At 39.4% G+C, this 22,962-nt stretch overlaps 1 protein-coding gene across 1 annotated transcript in view; it reads right to left on the bottom strand.

Moving 5' to 3' along the window:
* Positions 1-22,962, bottom strand: part of Dnajc1 (DnaJ heat shock protein family (Hsp40) member C1) — a gene marked incomplete at its 3' end in the record, with an annotated part of 219,070 nt that overhangs the window by 9,065 nt on the left and 187,043 nt on the right. Inside the window, exon 10 of the mRNA XM_033759662.1 lies at positions 22,832-22,951. Within this exon, the coding sequence (XP_033615553.1) occupies positions 22,832-22,951 (120 nt within the window). The remainder of the gene's footprint in view (positions 1-22,831; positions 22,952-22,962) is intronic.

Below are 22,962 nucleotides of genomic sequence, written 5' to 3'. Positions count from 1 at the left end.
GAAGAATGGATTAAGAAAATGTGCTGTTTATACATAATAGAGTACGGATAAACTTGAATCATTTGGAGGAAAATGGGTGTCCCCTGAGACCATAATATTAAGTAAAATAAATCAGATCCACAAGCTTAAATATCGCATCGTTTTTCTTATATGTGAAACAAAAAGTACCAATAAAAGGCAAAATAGAAGATAGATAATAGGACAAAAAGAGATGGAAGAAGGTAGGAGGGAAGGTAGGGAAAGAAATGCAGCCAGGAATGAAGGGTGGGAAAAGGGATATGAAAAGAATTAAGATGTATTATGCACATGTCCCGACTCCTCATGATGAAAGTAATCATTATGTACTGCAAACACGTACTAATAAAAATAAAAACATAAGAACAAAAATATTTTGAGATTATTCCACAGTATAAAAATGTCTTTCTTGTTCTTTGTTCAGACATCTTTATTAAGAGATAATTCATGTATCATTAAAATTTCTTATCCAAAACATACAATTCAATGGCTTTTAGTATATTCCTTCACAGACATATGCAACCAGCAACATAGTCAATTATGCAAAATTTTCATCACCTCAAAAAAAACAAATCCTACACCCTTTACAGACCCTTATTCTCTCATCCTAACCCACCCCTCACCAAACCCTAAGCACACACTGACCTGTTCTGTCTCTCTGGACTTCCCTGTCGGGACAGGCATATGAATAGTTTGGAACCATAGATTATGTGGGCTCATGGGACTGGCTTCTTTCACTTAGTGTGGTGTTCTGAAGATTCACCAAAGCTGTGGCACACTGCTGATACTTGATTTCCTTGTAATAGCTGAATAATATTCTTTTTTAAAATTAAAACGATTTTTTTGAATGATGTTCCATAGTGCAGACATAGTGCTTTGTTTATCCATTCATCAGTTAGTAAGCATCTGCACAGTTTCCATCCTCTGGCTATTATGAGTAATGCTGACACAAACAAACATTCATGCGGCAGCTTTCTGTGTGGGTGCTGCTTCTCTTGAGAACACACATACGCTAGACTTGCTGAAGCACAAGGCAACTCCGTATTTAACTTTGCGGACTTGCCAGACTCTTTTCTGCAGTGGCTGCACTATGATACACTCACAGCGGCCAGGTATGAGGGCTTCCAATTTCTCTGTATTTCCTGATACTTGTTATTTTCCTGCTTTTTGATTCTTGCCGTCTTTGTGGGTGGTATGTCATCTGCATTTCCCTAATGCCTAATGCTACTAAGTATTTCATCATGTTCAGTTTTGTTTTCAGATGGGGTCTCCATTTGTTGCCCTCGATATAACGTTAAATTTGTTTATTGCACGAGGCTGCTAGCTTTCACCAAATGCTTCTATTCTATTGTTATGAGATATTTACAGATTTGCAGATGATAAACTAGTTTTGCATTCTTGAGGTAAATCCCACTTGATCATGATGTATCATTTTTAAAATAAGTTTCCAGATTCAGTTTGTTGACATTTTGTTGAGGACTTCTGCATCCACATTCATAAATATAGGATCTTTTCTTGCGATGTTTTTATATCAGGATAATGCTAGAATCACAAAATGAATTAAGAAATAATCATCCCTTTCTATTTTGTGAGAGTTTGTGAAGTATTTATTTTTTCCTGAGACAGGATCTTGCTATTTAGTCCAGGCAGGCCTCACACTTGCGCCAATCCTCCTGCTTCAGTCTCCCTAGCGCTGGGATTACAGGTGTGGCAACCACACACAGCCTGAAGTGTTGCCATTAATTCCCAAAACATTTGGTAGAATTAGGTGAAGTCATTTGAGTCTAGGCTTTTCACTGTTTGTTGGCTTTTTGGTTACTAATTCAATCTTTTTTCTTATAGGTCAGTGGTGATGAACCTGTGGCACACGTGCTGCACTGGGCTGTTAGTATCACTGAAAGGTCTGTTACCGTGTTTCTCTTTTATGTATGAGTGGTCTTTTCTGAACAGAAACCTCACTACTCAGGTTTAATGGCAGTGTTGTACTTTGCAATAACTAAGTGGTTCCTGGGTTGCACTTGGGCACTCGGTCTCTAAAAGGTTCACCATCACTGTTACAGATCTGTTTACATTGTTTATTTCTTCTTGATTTAATATTTATAGTTTGTGTCTTTCTAGGAATTTGTTCATTTCATCTATATCTATTAGAAAAAGATACCTAATTTCTGGCATACATTTATTTATAATAGGATTCCTTTATAATCATGTTTATTTCTTTTAGGTTGGTAGTACTGTTAAGTTTTTTATTTGACTCCAGTACATCGAGTCCTTTTTTTTCCTCTTGCTTAATCTTACTAAGTATATGTCAATTTTCTTGATATTTTTAAAGAATCATCTTTGAGTGTCAATAATTTTCTCTAAAGCCTTAACTATTGCATATTTAATTTCTGCTGTATTTTTTTCTGCCTGATTGAGGTATATATAGGTTTGTGTGTCTCCTAAGCTTACTTAATGAGTTCCTTATAAAGGCACACATAGCTGCAACTTTCTCTCTGATTTTTGTTAGCTGCATAAGCAGTTTTAGATGTCATATCTTTATTAATTTCTAAGAATTTTCTGATTACCATTCTTAGAAATTAAATTAAAACTGAACCAAACTTTTAAACAAACAGGCTTAGTAAATATCTACAGTATTCCATGCTACAACATCAAAATATACTCTTCTCATCTGTGTATGGGACCTTCTCCAAAACAGACCATAAACAGCTCATAGAACACGCTTAAGTGAATGCAAAGGAACTGAAATTATCCCATGCATATTATCAGACCATAGTGCAATGAAACTGGAAATCAATGGTAAAAGAAGTCACAAGAACTTCATAAACACATAGAAATTAAATAACATGGTCCTGAGCAACCAATGAAATTAGAGAAGAAATCAGGCAATTCTACAATTAAACTTATGAGACAGAATGAAAGCAGTCTTGCAAAGGAAATTTATAGCGGTGAAGTCCCAGAACAGGAAAACATAGTACACTCAAACAACCTAATGTTGAACCTCAAGCTTCTGGAACAGTTACTTAAGTCCAAAGCTTGTACAAGGGAGGAAATTATAAATATCAGAGCAGATATTAATGCGACAGACTAAGACAATACAAAGAATCAATGAATCGAAGAGTCAGTTCTTTGAAAGATTAAATAAAACTGATAAACCCTTAGCCAACCTTATCAAATCCATGCAATTAGAAATGAAAAGGGTGAAATCATAATGAATCCTACAGAAATCCAGGAGCTCATTAGCATTGCTTTTAGAAACTGTATTCTAAGATGGAAAACACAGAAGAAATGGACAGATTCCTAGACAATATGAATTACCAATGTTGAATCAAGACATAAAAATTCTAAATAAGCCAGTATCAGTAAATAAAATTGAAGATGTAATTAAAAACCTACCAACAAAGAAAAGCCCAGGTCCTGATGGATTCATTACTGAATTCTACAAGAAATTGAGAGAAGATCTAACACCACACTCCTCAAACTCTTTAATGAAAGTGAAAGGGTAGCAGTACCCCCAAACTCACTCCTGGAAGCCAACATCACCCTGATACCAAAACTAGAGAAGGGCCTGACCAAAAAGAGAGTGACAGGCCAATCTCCCTAATGAACACACAAGCAAAAATCCTTGGTAACATACTGGCAAACAATGCCGCAAATGATTGAGAAGATTATATACTATGACCAAGTAGGATTCATCCTAGGGATACAGGAATGGTTCAACATTTGCAAATCAATAAAACTGAACAGAACCAAGGCCAAACCCCACATCTCAACAATTGCAGGAAACACGTTTGACAAAGCCCAATACTCATTAATGATTTAAAACTACAGAAAATTGGAATAGGTGGCCTTTATTTCAATCTGATAAAAGCCATGCATGACAAACCAAGAGCCAACATCTTACTAAATGGTAAAAAACTGAATGTTTTTACTCTAAAACCAGGAACAAAACATGGACCACTCTTATTCAATATAGTTGTGGAAACAACTATATATAAAAAAAGAAAGAAAGAAAAGCAATAAGGATAGGAAAAGAAGTTAAATTATCATTATTTGCAGATGACAGGTTACTTACCCCCCAAAATCTCCACGAAAAGACATCTATATTTAATAACCAACTTCAGTCATGTAGCTGGATACAAAGTCAGTACTCAAAAATCAATAACGTTCCTGTACAGAAATAGACTCATTGAGAATGAAATTAGGGAAACAACACCTTTTCTAGTACATAGCATAAAATAAAGGAAATACTTAGAAATCAATTTGATGAAGGAAGTAAAAGACCTTTATAATGAAAACAATAATACTCTTAAAAGGAGATCAAAGAGGGTATCAGAAAATGAAAAGATATCCCTTGTTCTTGGGTAAGAAGTACCAATATAGTCAAAATAGTCATACTTCCAAAATTATTACACAGATTTAATACAAACCTGATCAAAATACCAATACCATGCCTCACAGAATTCGAGGAAACAATACTAAAATTCACTTAGACCAGATGAGGCCTACAATAGCAAAAGCAATTCTAGGTAACAAAGGCAGGTCAGAGGGCACCACAATCCCTGACGTGAAATTATACTACAGAGCTACATACTGAAAACAGCCTGGTACTGGCACAAAAACAGATCTGAGGATCAATGGAACAGGTCAGAAGATGCAGGCACAACTCCAGACATACTCAGCCACCTTATCTTTGACAAAGGAGCCAACCATCTTCACTGGAAAAAAGACAGCATCTTTAATATGGTGCTGGAGGGCTGGGGATTTAGCTCAGTGGTTTTGCTGCTTGCCTTGCAAGCGCTAGGTCCTGAGTTCAATTCCCAGTACCATCCGGGCATGGTAGCACACGCCTGTAATTCCAGCACTCAGGAAGCTGAGGCAGGAGGATCACTGTGCGTTTGAGACCAGACTGGACTGAGCCCCTGTCTCAAAAAAAAAAAACACAAAACAAAAAAACCCCAAACCAACCAAACAAAAAAAACCAACTAAACAAACAACAAATTCCCAGTATCAAAAAAAGAAAAGAAAAGGAAAGAATGCTGGAAAAACTGGCTTTCTACATGTTGAAGATTGAAACTAGACCCATGTTATTCACCATGCACTAAACTAAAATCAAAATTGATCAATGATACAAATATTAAAACAAACACTAAAGCACAAATGACAAATAAATATATGAAAAAATGTTCAACATCACTGTCATTCAAGAGATACAAATTAAAACAACATAGATTCTATCTCACTCCATAAAGAATGGCTATTATCAAGAAACCAACCAGTAACAGAAGCTGACAAGACTGTAGGAAAAAAAAGAACCCTGCTCCACTGCTGGTGGGAGTGTAGACTGGTGCAACCACTGTGGAAATCAGTGTGAGGATTCCTCAAAAAACTTAAACCAGAGGTCCCATTTGACACAGCTATTCCTCTTCTTAATATCTTCCTGAAAGAATTAAAAGTTTCATACCACAGTGATATATGCACACTCATGTTTATAGCAGTACAGTTTATATAACTCAATCTTGGAAACAGCCCAAATGCCCATCAACCAATGAATAAAGAAGATGTGTTTTTTTAAAAAAAACAACGGAGTCCTACTCTGCCAGAAAGGATAAACTCAAGGCATTTCTAGCTAAATGAGTGCACCTTGAGACCACACTCTTCTTCTTTTGTTTTGTGGTACTGGGGATTGAACTTGGGTCCTCGTGCTTGTGAGGCAGCGGCAGAATCACTGAGCTAAACCCCTGGCCCCTTGAGACCATACTCTTAAGTGAAACAAATTGGGACAGACATGTTTAAATATCACATTGTTTCTCTGGTATGAGAAACTGAAAGGGTAAATAAGAACCAAAATGTATAACAGCTATTGGCAAATAGGAAGAAAATATTCCAACGGGAATGGGAACAAGGAAAGGGGAAGGGAGAATTGGAGGAAAAGGCAAAGGAAAAAAAAGAATAGAAAGAAAAAAATGGAAACTAAGCTTTTTAAAATAAGGGCAGGAAGAGGAATTGAAGAGAGGGGAGGGGATTGGGGAAGAAAGAAGGACCAAGATACATCACGTAGAGGTACAAATGCTGAACGTGATCATTATGTATATTTAAAACGCACCCAAACATGTAACAATAAAACTAATTTTAAAAAGTCTGCCAAATAATATACAAAGATTTATAAAGATATAGAACTGCATTACATTTTATCCAAACAATAAAGCTTATAGCATATCTTCTAGAACAAAAATTTTCTTAGTCTTGGCTGGATCCATAAGTTACAACATATATATCACACATATATATCATCAAATAAGGAATGCAGGTATACTCTTAATCTGAGGTCAACTGGCAAGGTTACATATCTATTTGGTTTTAGAGTCTTACAACCTAAGCTATATCATATTCACTGAGACATCTTAAAGTTACGATACAGGCTTTTTTTTTTGGTTTAGTTTGTTTTTTTGAGACAGGGCCTCATTATGTAGTTGAGACTGACCTGGAACTCAATACGTAGCCCACGCTGGTCGTGAACTCACAGTGATCCTCCTGCCTCAGCCTCCCGAGTGCTGGGATTACAGGTGTGCACCACCACGCCTGGCTTGATACAGGGTTTCTTATAGATTTTTCCCCTTTTTATATGAAGGACTAACAGATGTTAATTGATTTTCTTAAGCAAATAGTCTCCTAATCTCAGAATTCTTTCCAGTAAACAAATTCCAATGATATGTAGGGATGTACAGTACCTCAGAGAGAATCATTCATTTGGTAATGACATTCCAGTACTAGAATACAGATTGTATCATTCCAAAGTCTCCCGATTCGTAGCCAAGAACAAACTTCCAATTTTTGTAGAGTCATTGAATGGATTTGAAAAGACTTGGCTAGGGAGTCTTGGGACTGATAGAGAATTCATATAGATATATACGTCACAATTTGGCTTGTTTACCACACACAGTCATGTCCTTCAGATCCTCAGTGTCAACCATGAAGCTGATGGGATGTCACTATCATTTTGAAGCCATTCCTTTTTTCTTTCACTTGAAAGACAGCTTACAACTCAAAATGTATTCATTAGACAGATGCAAAGGACAGTCATTTTTCCAATTCTGTGTGGTTCAAAAATTACTTAAACATTAAATATCTCCCAATGGTCTTATGCAATGGCTTTATAAAATGTTATTTTTCATATGGCTCATGAGAAATTCTTAGCTATGCATTTTGCTTTGTAACACGTGCAGTTGGAGAAGGTATATCTCTTTTTGTCAGCAGTATCAGGCGCTGGGCAGCACTGCTGTCTATCAGAAGCACACTGGTGCCAGGGCACATGGGGACAATCTCTGTCTGCACCGCAGCATACACAGGCTCTGGTTTCCCACACCAGTACTGTCAGCTCTGAAAGACCACACCACAGTTGGGACACTTGATCACATACCCAGACCAGGCACATTCTGTGAGACCCATCCAGCGAGTTGGGAGGGTGATGTTTTGGATGCTGTGCTGACTTTCTTGCCTCTTTCATAGCAGGCCCCAGAGGCTCCTGGAGGAATAACTGCAGCGGCTCTTGGCTTCATGAGTACGCCTTCCTTCTCCTGACCCTTTCCGTCCTGGAGGAGCTTCTCTAGCACATCTAGGGGTGACCAGAGCCCAGTGCTGAGGGTCCATGGGCTCAAAGAAAATAATAACTGCAAGGGCCCAAAGTGGGCAACTGGTGAGGCCACACTGGTCAGTGGTACCTTATGCTCCTTGGTGACAGCTTCAGGTAAGGGCTTCTGAGGCATCCCCAAGGAATTTGAAGAGGTCAATCTGCGTGAGTTTGATAGATGATTGAGTTTAAAATGGCCAGGGCCATAAGTAGTGGCCTGGTTCTCTGGCTTAGATTCATAGAATCCCCATGGCCCTTCTGTGTCTATCTCTGCTACTTTGTGGACTGGGTCATATGCTGCCCATGTGTTCAAGAAGCAAGACTCCTGGGCAGAGGAGTTTTTGAAGATTTCATGGCCATTAAAGAAAAACTGGCTGAAGGTATGAATCTTTCTAGCATTGGTTTTTCCAAAAACAGAAGCCACCTTCAGATGCTGATCAACTTTATAGTCCAACTTCCTACTGAAGTCATTTGTTACATTTTAGAAGTTTCAGTCCTTGAATGGTGGAAGCTTTCCTCTGACTTACTGGAGGTTTCTAACTAGCTATTTTCAGGACTTTCCCCCAGTCTACTCTTGGAAGACACAAAATTGTACATAGGTCTCACACAGATGAGTTCTCTCTATTCAAAATCTGAGCAACTAATATTGAAGGCTTGGATAAACCACTGCATCCACTGTACATTAAGAGTCACAGGGATTGCAGAGTTTTGGGAAACTATGTCTCACTGTACGCTGATGTCAAGCAGAAAAAGCTTTATACCTCCTTTTCTTTTTGTCAGTTTTTGTTTTTAAATACCAGGGATTGAACGTGGGTCCTTGTGCTTGCAAGGTAGGCACTGGAATATAACACCTTTTCTTAATGCCTAAATTTATTTTTAAAGTTTTCAAGAAACAGGATCCCTGTGATCTAGTACTTAGCAGAGAATGAATGAAAAAACAGATTTCATTCCCTCTAGTGAAAACACTGATGAAAGTAACAGAAAATTAAATTGGCAAGAGGAAAATTAAGAGTCCATAGGGCAAAACTAGAATCAGTTGATAGTTACACTGTCACATATTTCTGCTCAAAATGAAGAAGAATTTTCTAATTTTCTGAGCTATAGAAAGTGCATATTCATATTATTAGCATCCTCAGCCAACTCAGAAAAAAAGCTGACTACTGGTAATCACCCGAAGACAAACTCCAGCTGACTTGCTATTTTAAGTATTGCTCTAATAACAAAATCATGTAACGGAGAGGTGCATTTTTATTTATTGCATCTACTTCTGGTCAGCTTTCCATTTGAACTTAGCACTCATTTCAAATCAGTTAGGGCTGTGCTTAAATTCCAGAAATCACGGTTTATGGCTTTCAAATGTTAACAGAAATCTTGTTTAAATCAATATTGGCTCCCAGTAGGAAGAGACCAACCCAAACAGGCTGTGTCCTGAAATTTGGGAACTTGGCCTCCTTTTGCAGAAGCTGGTTCTGCACTGCTTCACCTGAGTTATTTATTGCCAGTTGCATACTGTGTGAATCTGGTCAGGAATCAGGCCCTTGCCCTTCAGTTTCCCCCATGTGCTTGTTGCATGTATCTGCCTGTGCGGTCGCACTACTGATGCACATGGGTTCCAGGAATCCAGAGGCGAGGTGGGCATCTCATTCTTCTCTGTTCTGTTTGCTCCTCCTCAGGCTCTGTGCATTGAGGAAGAACACAATGGAACTGAGCAAAAGAAATGTTTTTTTTGGTCAAGGGCCTGCAAGGAGTTGTCACTTGTTTGCTGAAACATTCGAAGTAGCTTTTGACACTGATAAGGAAAACCTTAATAAGCGAAAATTTAGGAAATGTCACAATATAAGATAACTTCTGCCCCTCCCCTTGCTTAGTTCAGAATTAACCAGTACCTGGAGACACCTAGTCTCCTCACAAAACTTTGTAAGTGAAAAGAACCATTGTTAGCTTTGTTAATCAAACAAGCTCCCTTCCCCCTGGCTAGAGCAGGCAATTGAATAAATCTTGAAGGTAACTTCCCTAACAAAGAACTGCATTGGGTTGAAATTCAACTGCCTTCACTGCCTTTGGGTGTCTGTGAAAATGCAATGTAACCAACTGAGTAAGATCAAAGCTGTAAAACCCTATAAAAGTAAGAGGTGCAGCCCAATAGAGGAGTCCATCAGGGCACCGCCATTAGGCGTGATCAATCCCCCTCGATGGAATAAACGTTTTAATTTTACTTCCATTCTGCTGCCTCTCTGTGTGTCACTTGCCATCTCCTTCCGTAACAACACAAGAAATAGAAATATAAAAAATACAACTAGGTGGTTTTATGAATTCTTCTGAAAAATGAATCTTTGTCAAAGAGATGGTCTAGCAAGTATTTCAAGCAGAGTGAATGCTCCCACTGCCAGCCTGGGCCTTCCTGTTGCGGCCACCATGCCTAGGAGGAAGGAGCAAACCCTTCTACAGAATAGACCAGAGAACCTGAAGCCGTTGAAGGTTGAGCTAGAAGACAGAAAGTGAGGGAAAATGGAAGGTGGTAGTAGAGGAAAAAGAAAAAAAAAAAAAATTCGGAAAGTACCGAAGACAAAAAGGCAAGGGCACTGGATAACAGTAACACTAGGTACAGACCTGAGCGTTATCTCCGGCCCCTTTCATCTTCTCTCTGGAGACAGGTCTTGCTAAGGCTTCCTAGGCTGGGCTAGAATCTGCAGTCCTCCTGTGTCAGCCTCCTCGGGACAGCTAGGATTACAGGCATGCACTACCATGCCTCACCAGGACTGATTTTTAAGTTGCTCTTTAAGGGTGTTCCTCTATTTCACTTTCAGAAGCACTAGCCGTGTCACTGTATAAGCTGCAGGCTTCATCTACCTGCGAGCCACTCCTGCTTTCCTATGAATGGAGTTCTTTTTGAAGAATCCAATGTAATTCAGTGCAAAGAGGGCATATTAGGTTTTCTGTATTGGAGGGATGAATAATAAAAGCCCAGGGAATGAGCAAAAATATTAGGAAGATTTTCAGACTTTCACAGGCTATGAAGGCATTGGTGGCTTTGGTCTGTTACTCCCAAATCTCTAAGAGGGAGGGAGGGACTAGCTGACATCTGGATTACAACAGCATGACAAAGATAGGGGAAAGGAGGAACTCCAGACTGTACATTAAGTGAGCTGCTTAATATGTAAATCCAGGCACATATTTAACATTTACATGCTGTAGATTTTCCACCTGTAAATGTCTCTTGAAAATTAATTTCAGATATAATGATGAGGTTTTAAGATGGGCATTTTCATTGATCTAATTACCTATCCAATATTGCTGTTATTAATCTTTTCTTGACAATAATTAAAATTACATTTTTATTTTACATTTATTCATTTAGTAGTTTTACATTTAGTTGTATCTACATTTCACAATAAAGGAGGGGAAGGTGTAATAAAGGAATAGTAATAATTTTATGACAACCTGTTTCAAGATTTAGGTTAAGTGGACATAATCCTAGACAATTTAATGTTTTAAATTGTAAGGAGAAAACACAGATAGTTCAACAACCACTAAATAAATGAAATCTGTGGTTAAACAACCTCCTGTGGAGATGTCAGTGAAAGAGTTTTACAGGTGAGTTCTACCAAACTTTCAGGAAAGCAATTCTACCTTCTTTTAGATCATAAACCCTGACTTGGACGAAATGAGTAAATTCTCAGAAATGATTAGAATTTAATCAAGAAGAAATAGAATATCTAGACAGAGCCATAGTAAGTTAAAACAAATGAATTAGTAATTCATAATCTATCCATAAACTAAAGCCATGGCCCAGAGTACTTCACTGGTGAATTCTACCAAACATTTAGAGATGATATAAGAGTAATCCTTCACAGACTTTCAGAAAATAGTGGAGGAAGTTAACACTTTCCCCTTCATTCCATGAGATTTATATTATCCTGATACCAAAGCCAGGCAAAGATATTACAAGAAAACTACAGACCATTAGGCCTCCTGGACATAGAAACCAAAGAGAAATAAAATACTGGCTAACCAAATCAAGAACGATATTAAAAAAAAAAATCACACTACACAATGAAGTAAAAAATGTAAAGTTGCTTTAGCATCTGAAAATCAATGTAACATGTCTTATTAATAGGGGACAGAGTCACATGATTACTAATAAATGAAGAAAAAGCATGTGGCTACATCCAATGTTTATAATAATTCTCAAGCAAAACTAGAAAAAGAAGCTCAGTGGTGCTACCACCTGCTTCTCAAGTGCAAGGTCCTGAGTTTGAGCCCTGGTACCAAAAGAAAAAGACAAAACTACAAAAAGAAGTTCTCTAAAGTAAGAGGTACTTCAGTGTAATCCCAGCATTTTGGGAAATTAAAATGGGAGTATTATTAAATTTGAGCCCAGCCTGGACAACTGAAAATAAGCAAAAGTAAATAAAATAAATAAAAGTTTCAAAATAAATAAAAAAGGGCTGATAAGGTAGCTCAATGTAAAGGCTTCACATTCAATCACCAGTCCTGAAGGGGAAAAAATGCATTTATGAAAATGCTACAGCTAATATCATGGTAAAAATGAACGCCCTCCCCCTATCATCAGGAACATGGCAAGGATGCCAGCAGTCTCCACTTCTGCAGAGCCCTGTACTAAATGTATGCCAGGGTGCTAGGACAATGAATAAACCAACTAAAAGCATCCAGACTGGAAGGGAAGACATAAAACTGTTTTTATCCACAGAACTACTAAACTACTAGCGCATATCAAGGTAACAGGATCCAAGACTAATATATAAAAATGGACTGCATTTCCACTTCTATGTACCAGCAAAGGGAATCCAAAAGTACAATTAAGAATATAATTCTCAGGCCGGGTGTGGTGGTGCCCGCCTGTAATCCCAGCACTTGGGAGGCAGAGGCAGGAGGATCAGTGTAGGTTCCAGGCCAGCCTGGGCTACACAGCAAGACCCTGTCTCAAAAAACCAAAAACCAAGGCAAAACACAAGAATATAATTCTTTTATATTAATTTATAAAAGATTAAGTTTAACCAAAAAAGTACCAGACTTGTATACTAAAAACAATAAACACTGCAGATGGAAATTAAAGAAGCTCTTTGGGAGGCTGAGGCAGTAGGATTGCTGCAAATTTGAGACTAGCCTGCAGTACACAGTGAATTAAAGGCCAGCCTGAACAACTAATGAGATTCTGTCTCAAAAACAAACAAAAGAAACAAAAGAAGCTCTAAATAAATGAAAAGACATTTCACATTTGTGGATTTGAATAGCCGGAAGTGTTAAACACAATTCTCCTCTGTTAGGGAATTGATCATGTTAAAGTATGCTGTGACGCCGCCTCACAGGCTGCATTCTCCTGGTACATCTTGGCTCCTAAAATCCCCTCACGCCCTTATCTCTGGTTTCCCTCCCCACCAAGGCCACAGTGGTCCAGGAAAGTTGAAACCTGTGTCTGCAGGACTGGGCCCATAAAAGCAGTCTGGCCTGTGATAAGTTAAAAGTAGCTCACTCCTCATAAATAAGCAATAGCCCACCCCCAAACTGATAAAAGGACCTTCCTTTCTTTGTTCTCTCTCCTTCTGCTTCTTCTTCCTCCTCTCTCTCTCTGCCTTCCTGCCTCCTGCTCGCCTCCCTACAATAAAGATCTCCTGCCGGACCTCTCGGTGCGTGAGTGACATAATTGGGAAGGGGCACCCGAAAGGGCACGCGAACCCCCCTTTCATCCTCAAATTGATCTATCGATTCAATGAAATTCTCATCAAAAAAGACCTTTTATAGAAATTGATAAGCTGATCCTAAAACGGAAATGTATATGGAAATGTAAAGGACTTATATTACCAAAATAACTGCAAAAGAATAAAGCTGGAACACTATAAAGCACAATATATAAAAGAAAAATTTGATAAATTGGACTTAATTAAATGTAAACCTTTTTGTGCCTCTGGAAAGACAAACCACAGACTGGGATAAAGTAATTGAATCCATTATATCAATATATATGTTATATAATACATAATTATATAATATATAAAATGTGAGATCGAATCCAAGGCCTCATGCATGCCAGACACATGCTCTAACACTGAGCTTCTCAGCTTCCTAAGGAGATGACGGGCACATGTACTTATCCTGGCTGAAGAATTCTTGTAACTATACTTACAAGACAAACAACCAAATTAAAATATGGGCAAAAATTCTGAGTAGATATTTCACCAAATAAGACACAGGAATGGTAAAAATCACTACATAAATCTTTACCATCATTATATTTTAGGGGAGCACATATTAATATATGGTGAGGTACCTTAACACCATTATTCAAGTGGTTCTTATAAAAATGAAAAAAATGAGCACCGCCCAGGAGAAACTATAACTTTCAAGCAGTGCTGGTTAAGACTGTAAAATGGCACAGTCACTTTGAAAAACAATTTGACTGTTTCTTAAAAAGTTAAATATAATACTTGGGGAACTAACCAAGCATGGCAGCACATACTGTAATCCCAGTCCTTGGGAGGCTGAGGCAGAAGGATCTTAGGGAGTTCAAGGCTAGTGTGGGCTACATAGTAAGTTCAAGGCCAGCCTGAACTACAGAGTAAGACCCTATCTCAAAAATACCCTAAAAAACAAAAACCAAAAAAAACACAAAAATTTGGGGGATCAAGGCAGGAGGATCATAAGTTCCATGCCAGCCTGTACAACAGGGTGAGACCTTCTCTCAAATAAAATAAAACGTACGGAAGATATAATTTGGCACTCCCTAAATTCAATCCTCTGTACCTACCCCTCCCAACACATAAACAATAGACCTAACAATTCTTCTTGCAGGACTCTATCTACATGGGAAACAAAAACATACAAGACTTAAGATGCTAATGATGTTAATGGCAGCATTATTCCTCGGAGCCCCAGGATGGAAATAATTCAAATGACCAAACAGGAGTGACCAAATGAGTCAACTGTGGGCTCTATCCAGAGTTGAGGGATCCCAAGAAATGGACTGCTGGTGTCTGCTACAACAGAAGCAAACCCCAGAGGGCTTTTGATAAGTAAAAGAGCCCACATGCAAAAACGCAATGCAAAAACTATACAATTCAATTTATATGTACTTTCCAGAAAAAGCAAAGTTTTAGTAACCAGCTACAGAAATGATCCTTGAAAGTATATCCTTAAAAGCCAAGTTTTCAATACAAAAGAGATGAGCTGTTACCTAGGGCAAGGAGCACGGGGCTAGGCCTGACTGCAAACGTGTTCAGGGACACTGCAAGTGAGGAAGACGTCCAAACAAGCACTGTGCAATTCTGAAGTACTAAGGACTTCTGAACTGTACACTTTCAGTGGGTAAATTCTGTTAGGTAGGTAAATCATACTCCAACAAAGCCTTTTTACTGCAGCAAGAACGGATAGCACGAAACCTACTGTTTTAAAATTTTAAGTGTATAGGACAGTAAGTTAACCATATATATAAGCACAAGGTTGCAGAGCAGATCTCTCCAAGTTGTCGGTCTTGTTTTTTTTTTTTGTACTGGGGATTGAACTCGGGTCCTTGGCTTGCAAGGCAGGCCACCCAACCCGGTGAGCTAGATCCCCGGCCCATTGTCGGTCCTATTTAACTGAAACATTTCATCACTGGAAAGCACTTCTCCTTCCCCTCCCTTCAGGCACTGGCCAATGCCATGCTCCTCCTTTTTGCTTCTGTGAGCAGGACTTTCTTAGATGGCTTCTCCAAAGCAATTGTGCAGTTTGTCTGTGGCTACATTACTTTCCTGAGCAGATGCTCTCCAGGTCCGCCTAAGTGGCGCATGGCCACTTTATGGATGAAAGGCATTCCCCTGGGCGTCTGGGCCCATGCTCCTCTCTCAGCCACTTTGGCTGCTGCTGAATGCAGTGGTGAATGCGGGAGCCCCGAAGCCTATCCGCCCAGACCTCACTCCTTTTGGAGTAAGTCTGGAAGCAGAACACAGTAATCTAGCTCTGCTATTTAGAGGGAGCTCTGCATTATGTACTGTAACATTCTCACCAACAGTGTAGAGTGCATTTCAAAGTGTCAGGTCTTAGTCTTTAACCCATGTTTTCGGTTAATTTTTGAGTATGGGGCGAGATTTTCACTTGGCACGTGGGTATAAAGCTTTCAGGCAGTTTGTTGGAGACTCCTTTGCTCATGTGTGTTCTCAGCACCTTTTCAAGATTAGCTGAGCGTATTACTTGTGGCTCGTTTCTGCGGCTGTTCATGCCTACCACACAGTCAATATATCTGCTTTCATCATTGTACCTTTGTAAGGCATAATGAAATCAGGAAATGTGACTGCCTCTAGCTTTCTTCTTCTTCTTCTATTTGGTTTTTTGAGTCAGGGTCTCACTATGTAGTTGAGACTGACCTGGGACGCACTATGTAGCCCAGCTGGCCTCGACCTCACAGAGATCCTCCTGCCTCAGCCCTCCGAGTGCTGGGATTACAGGTGTGTGCCACCAAGCCCAATAGCTTTCTTCTTTAACAAGACTGTTGATATTTGAGGTCCTGAGTGTATCCACGTAAATTTTAGAAATATTTTTTCTATTTCTCTCCTTTTCCATTCCTTTTTTAGTGGTACTGGGGACTGAATCTAGGACCTTGGCACTGAGCTACTACTTTCCAACCCTTATTTTTTTTTGAGACAGGGTCTTGATAAGTCATCCAGGTTGGGCTCTAACTTGGGACCTTCCTACCTTAGTCTTCCAGAGTGCTGGGATTACAGGTATATATCACTGCATCTAGCCTTTTTAAAATTTCTGCAAATCAATACAAGTTTTAAAATAAAAAACATTAAAATTTAAAATGAATGATGTAGGCCTAGATATACTGATATGGAAAAATACCAAAGACAAACAGGTTTATTTCTCTTTTTTTGTTTTTCCAGTACTGGGCTTGAACCCAGGGCCATAGGCAAGCGCTCCATCACAGAACTATACCCTGTATACCCTGGACTGAACCCAGGGCCTTTGCACTGAGCTACATCCTCACCCATTTTTAATTTAAAATGTTTTTGGTTTGTTGAGATAGCGTCTTTACTTTGTAGTTCAGGCTGGCTTTGAGCTCACCATGTAGCCCAAACTGGCCTCAAACTTGAGGCCATCTTCCTGCCTCAGCCTCCTCAGTGCTGGGATTATAGGAGTGTACCGTATACCACCATGCCTGGCAGCCCTTTATTCCTTTAAAACAGTTTTAAAAATCAAGGTATTGCACACAACAGAGCTTTTAAAACTGGAATGCATAAGGGCTTTTGATGAAAAAACAATGTACCTTACACCCACAGGCAAGGTTGTAAGGTTGTATTCACGGCTGAGGAGCAGGTGCCTCGGAGCCAGCTTTCCATGCCTCTCCAGTTTGCCTTTTTTTTTTGGTGCCAGGGATCGAACTCAGAATCTTGTGCTTGCAAGGCAGGCGCGGTGCCACTGGGCTAAATTCCCCAGCTGGTCCCTGACCCTCCAGCAACCTGGTACACAACTCCCCTGCTAGCAGGCAGCAGTGACACAGCTCCCTCCGTCCACTTTCCCTACATCATGCCTTGCTGCCAGCTTCTGAGAAGCAGTCAGAGCGACCCCTGCACACCTCTGCTCTCCTCCCAGGCGCTGCCCTCTTTGCCCAACCTTCCACTCAAGAGTGCCTTGAAGCCTTGTAGGTGCCTTTTCCGTCCCAGCCCGGCCCGGCCCGGCCCGGCCCTGCGCACTCCTTCCTGTGCTCGTTCCGGTGCTCCTTCTCGGCCAGCCTTGCCCTGGCTCTTAACCTGCTCAAATGTCACCTCGCAGGGAAGACTTTCCCAGAACCCATTTTAAGTGGCAACTTTCACTTCTACCTGCTTACACTGCTGTGTTTTTCTTCATATTTATCACTTGTCACCATGCACGCCTTCGTCCACATTCCGGTTCTTCCCACAGCTCCTCGTGGCAACCGTCTTTGCCAGGACGGTGCAGCTTAGTTGCAGGCAATTATTCTTCCAGCTCAGTGCAAGGGAAAAATGATCAAGCGCTCCTCTGAACACACATGACTTCTCTTATGTTCCTCTGAAACGTAAGTGAGGTACCCACTCCAGAGGTCGGGAGGCTGGGGAACAGTGTTGTTAGGTGCGTAGGAGCCTGACTACAAATCTGTCACTAAAGCAGCAGGAGGAGCGTATTTGGGGGAACAACATGCCAGAATCTTCCACAATTTGTAGATGTTAGAAAATGAAAACCCAACTGTAAAATACATGCTTACGATACGGAAAGCCTTTTTGGAAGCTATCACATAACTGTGACCTGGTAAGTACTATGCTGTGATCACACTTTTTGTGCTACTCAAAGGAGAATGTTCCTGAAATCAAATGTTTTTGCACTACTTCTCCACATTTTAGTCTCCTGATACTTGGACGATGTCTTCTCTGTATGGGTTTCCCAGCCACGCTGTATTCTGTGGGACCTCCATCGGCTCAGGCTCAGGGTCCCCACCGTGCACCTGGAGTTCCGTCTGGGACCTGGGCTTCTGTTCTCTCGCCTCTGACATCCCTAGAGTGCTGTGCTTCCTGTTCTGTGGGTTGGACCCCCATTTCTCAGATCGTGTGTTATCTTCCTCTTTGATTCTTCACTCTTTCTGCTGGAGTAAAACCTCTGGACAATTTCTAAGGGAATAATGAGCACCCTCAGTCTGTCCTAGATTTAGGGTGCTTCCCTCTGCACTGAGCAGGAACAGCCCCCTTATCTCTCAGAGCTGAGTGAAGCTCAGTGACCTGATGTCACTCCCACCTGCCTTACGCAGAGTTGCTGTTTCCACAGAAGTTTTAATGACCTAAGTATTCCAGGTGTTTGTAAATTTTCCCAGGATCTTTGCCATGTATGTTACTTGAATTCAGAGCCCTTAAAGTTGGTTTCAGGTGTCCCTATGTTCTGGAGAACATTATTATTTTATTTAGAGAACAATGATTTTGCCTCTAAGTTTTTTGTCTCATTACATCTTCTATTGGACTTGGGCCTCTTGATTTTACTAATTTTTCTATAATGCTTAAATATGGTTTATCTGTATTCTGCTCTCAGCAAGATTTTCATAATGATTTTCAACCATTCAACTTCATTTATTTTTGTATTTGATACTCATTTTTGTTCTGAATTTTTTCACAGCACCCTGCCCTTTGTTTTATTAATTCGATATTTTCTTGATTTTCTAGATGGCAGAAGGCTGGTACAGTGAACTAATTTTAGCAAGCCAAGATGAATTCATTTTAGAAGGCTGTGACAGCCCTACCTAAAGATTCCAACTAGTAAAACATCAGAAATTCTATAACCTCACTTCTGTATACAAAAGCAATAATCTTCAATAACAAGTTAAATCTACCTGTTCACTAAAAGAATAATTTTATACGATAAAGCAGAGTTTATCTAGGACATGCAAAGAAGGGGCTTTGATAATATATTCCTCCTCATTAGGTCATATGAGAAAATTACAGGATTTGAAAGAAATGCTAAACAATTGTTAAAATTTCAGCCTTATTCCTCCAAATAACTGTCATAACTCAGAACTGAAAAAAATTAAAATGAAGAAAACTTTCCCAGCACAATATAACCATAACTCATATTGATGATTAATATTAAAATGAATAGCTGAACAATAGGTTTCTTTATTAAACTGGAGGACAGAAACATCTGCATGAATCACTACATTATATACACGTAGAAGAACTCCAACCAGGCCAATGGAAAGATTAAGTAATTAATTTACGTGGCTTTATCTGATGGACACAAAACATCCCTCTACCTCAACATACTGCTCTGCCTTCTCTCTTCTTCAAACTGGCAATCAGGCTGCTTATGAAGCCTCCACCAGTCACTCAGATCCTGGGACAGGAACCTGAAGACTTTCACTGAACACTGTGCATCCGATTAGCTAATGCCTCATCTAGCAAGCAAGAACAGGGTAAAGCACTCATTCCTTTCTAAAATCCAAATGACTTGGAAGGTTGTGAGGTTTTGAGGGTAAGGAAGGAGTATGAGGTCAGGTGAAGGCCAAGAGAGCTACTTGTTATACCAGGAAGCTAGTAAAGGAACAAGGCAGAAACCGAAAGGACAACCCTTGTCATTTTTACAATTTTGAGCAGGGCTAGTCTGACTCTAAAAGTAACTGTGACACATGTGCTGAAATAGTTACTATATATTTAGTTCACTAACGTTTCAACAACCCATTTACGTGCTTCTGAAACCCCACAACAATACTTAAGTTTCCCCAACAGGTGTTGTTCGGCCTCCACACTAGCTGTAGTGATATAAAATAAAATTGGAAATTGTATTTTTTTTCTTTTCACTGGCATAACAGGCTACCCGTCTAACTACACACCTCTCACCTCACACGAGGGCACTAAGCTAATTATAAAAGCCAGTTTAAATCCAGCTGCCTATCTTTTGTTTTGCTGCCTACCTGGGCTTTTTCTAAGCAAGCAGAAAATCTCCAATCAGTCTGTTAGCACAACCAGAATAAAAGAGATTAGTGACAATGGAGAAAAGCAGAATCAGTTTACATCCTTTTGGGCAAGAGAATAATATTACTTCACAAGCAAGAAATCTGAGGCTCCCTGACTTTAATTTAGAAAACCTGCAGTTAATAATCACATTAAAGTTGGTTTTACATGCCAGACAGTTTTTGTTTCCTCTGTTGTTTTTATAATTTGAGTGTCCTTTGTGGTTACTACAGTTATTTGCTGGAAGGTATATTTTAACATTTAAAATATTTAATCCACAATAAAGCATGTCTTATAGTTTAGGTGTATCTGAGTTAACATACACTTTATGTCATTATTTTTAAAGCTAAAAACACTGCTTGTTTTTATGCAGAGTCGAATGCAGCAATCTAGCTACTAATTATAACAATTAACATACTTAATTATTTTCTTAATTGAGGAATAAAATAGGGTTTTTCCTATAATCTGTCAAACCAAATAAAGAACCGTGTAGATCCCACAACTGCCACACTTTCACCTCACCCCCTCCAAAGGTCAATTATTTCTGGGCAGAAAAAGAAGCAAGCCTGAAGCTACAAATTTAGCAAGGAAACCGGGTCAAATAACAGCTGTGCTGTGCAGGGGCAAACTGGTCAGTGATCAGGTCAGGACGCCGAGGGAAAGGGAAGACAGTGACAGCCAGTTGAACCTGGCTTCTTTTTCACACTCAAATACTTAATGAAAACAAATCTAATTAACACCATAAGCCAAAAAGAAGTGTAAGTGATCTTTTAAAGTAGACTGACTTTCACTTTCCACTCTTCAGAGGCACCACTAGCAGAACCCATTTCAGCTGCGTCGGAGACTGCCCAGCTATTCCCTTGTGCTGCTCAGGGCGGCGCTGGGTCTGCAGGACACCTGCTCTGAAACAACACGCGAGGGTGTGCTGTGCACAGGTGCTGAAACGAGATGCTGAGAGCAGCCACGGAGAGGATGCGGAGTGAAAACGCAGCCCCGTGGAACCTCGTACGGGAGAAGAGTGACAAGGGCAGTCGTAGGCGCTACAAAAGTTTAGGTCTGCTATTTTCAAGGTACTCTTGATTTTATGAAAAGAGAAATAATATTTGGTGGGCACACATACAAACGCAAAAAGTCATGCTTGCCACTTCGGTGATAGAAAAAATATCTATTGCAGACATAAAACCAGTGCCCCTGGGGGAGGTCTAGGGGGAAGAAAACACTCAGCATGAACCCACAGAAGTTCAAAAGACTCTGAACCACCACCACCCTTGGAAATGGAGTACGTATGGATGTTCTAGCTCTATGAGGCTGTTGGTTAGAGCATATACATTCTTAGTATTTTTAAAAACTTCGATCTCTCTCAAAAATACACAGAAAAAGCAAATCAGATTTTAATGACAACAAATTAAAATACAGCTCTACTCAATTTCCTATCTGTGGTTAGCATTAACTACAGAGACTCAAAGAAATACTTAAAAAGTTAAAAGTAGTACTAAGTGCGCTATTCTTTTTCATAAGCAATTGAACTCAAGGTTCTGGGCCCTTTTGTATCAATGTTTTGTACTTTCTAGCCATGATTTAGTAATTTTGTTCATCACTACATTATTGACAGCTGTGTAATTACAGGCTCATAATACTTAAACATCAATAACCATGGAATGTCTTTAATGTGGTCAAATATTTACTGGTAAGTCATCACTAACTTGATCTTTTATAAACAAGCTTCACGGGAGAAAACAGGGCCTATCCCAGCAACAGTCTTAGCAGAAGCAAAGGTAACTTTTGGTTCCCCAGTCACTAAAGGTCTCCTTAAGAAACAGCAACAAAAAAACTGTTACTGATACAACAGCTATTTCACCCATGATTGTAATTTACTCTGAAGTGAAAACAACACAAAACATCTTATAAAAACTCAAATAGTGGTCTTTTAAGTGTGAGATTTTGGAAAGACTGTATTATAATAATAATACTCATATACATAAAATTTGAAATTCTAAAAGCAGGTTCTATTCAAAGTGGGTAGGAGAGAAGAATGAAAAGAAAAATCTTCACAGTAATATTTTTTAAAGTTTGTTTTTAAGTTAAGTTGAAGTTTACTATGAAAAGTGACTTACAGTACTCTTGACAAGCTTTTGTAGGATTTTTTTTAGTGTTTGATAGCTGTGTTTAGCAATCATTTTGCTAAAAGTTTTCTTTTTAAGTTTCGTGTTCATCGAAAAAGACCTCATGACACACTAACAGAATTAAAAGGGAAATCTTTGGTTTCAGTAAGCCATTAAGTATTTTTAGATCATCAGAATGTATATGAATGGTCCATAACATAGTTCGGAGATGGTAAACATTCTATTTACATTATAAGAACAGGGCTCACTTAGCCCAACCACCTGTCTAAATATACCAGCAATCTGCACTTCACTGTTAAAAAGATCCAGCTGAAATACAACTTCTCTAATTCTGATCAGTTTGAGAACTATCTTTTCCAGAATTAAAAGGTCACTATAAACACAATACCTGGCACTGTTTTTCTGTGATTAGGTTTCAGTAGCTTAAATCTCCAAACACTAGCATTCCTCACACAGACTCACATCTGCTTCTTGCTTATTTCATTAATGGTTCACTTCCAGGTCCTCAAAGAATTGCAGCCTCTCTCCAAAGATAACGTAGGACCCATCTATGTCTGCCTTCTGCATAACTGGCTAGTTCTGGTTTGTCACTCTCCATACAATGCAAATCTGAGGGAACTCACATCTGTCACAGATCGACCCAATTCGTGGGCAATCTTTTCCCATCGACCTGGAGTCCCTCCTGGGAACTTAACCATACTTCTTGTCAGCTGGCTAAGGTCCTCTTCTGTCCATTCAGGTGCCTGCAAAACAG

The sequence above is a fragment of the Fukomys damarensis genome, unplaced genomic scaffold (genome assembly GCF_012274545.1).
Source record: "Fukomys damarensis isolate Sample0158 unplaced genomic scaffold, DMR_v1.0_HiC HiC_scaffold_37, whole genome shotgun sequence".
Taxonomy (NCBI): domain Eukaryota; kingdom Metazoa; phylum Chordata; class Mammalia; order Rodentia; family Bathyergidae; genus Fukomys; species Fukomys damarensis.
Note: the sequence above shows the minus strand (reverse complement) of the source record. Positions and strands in the feature narration are given on the sequence as shown.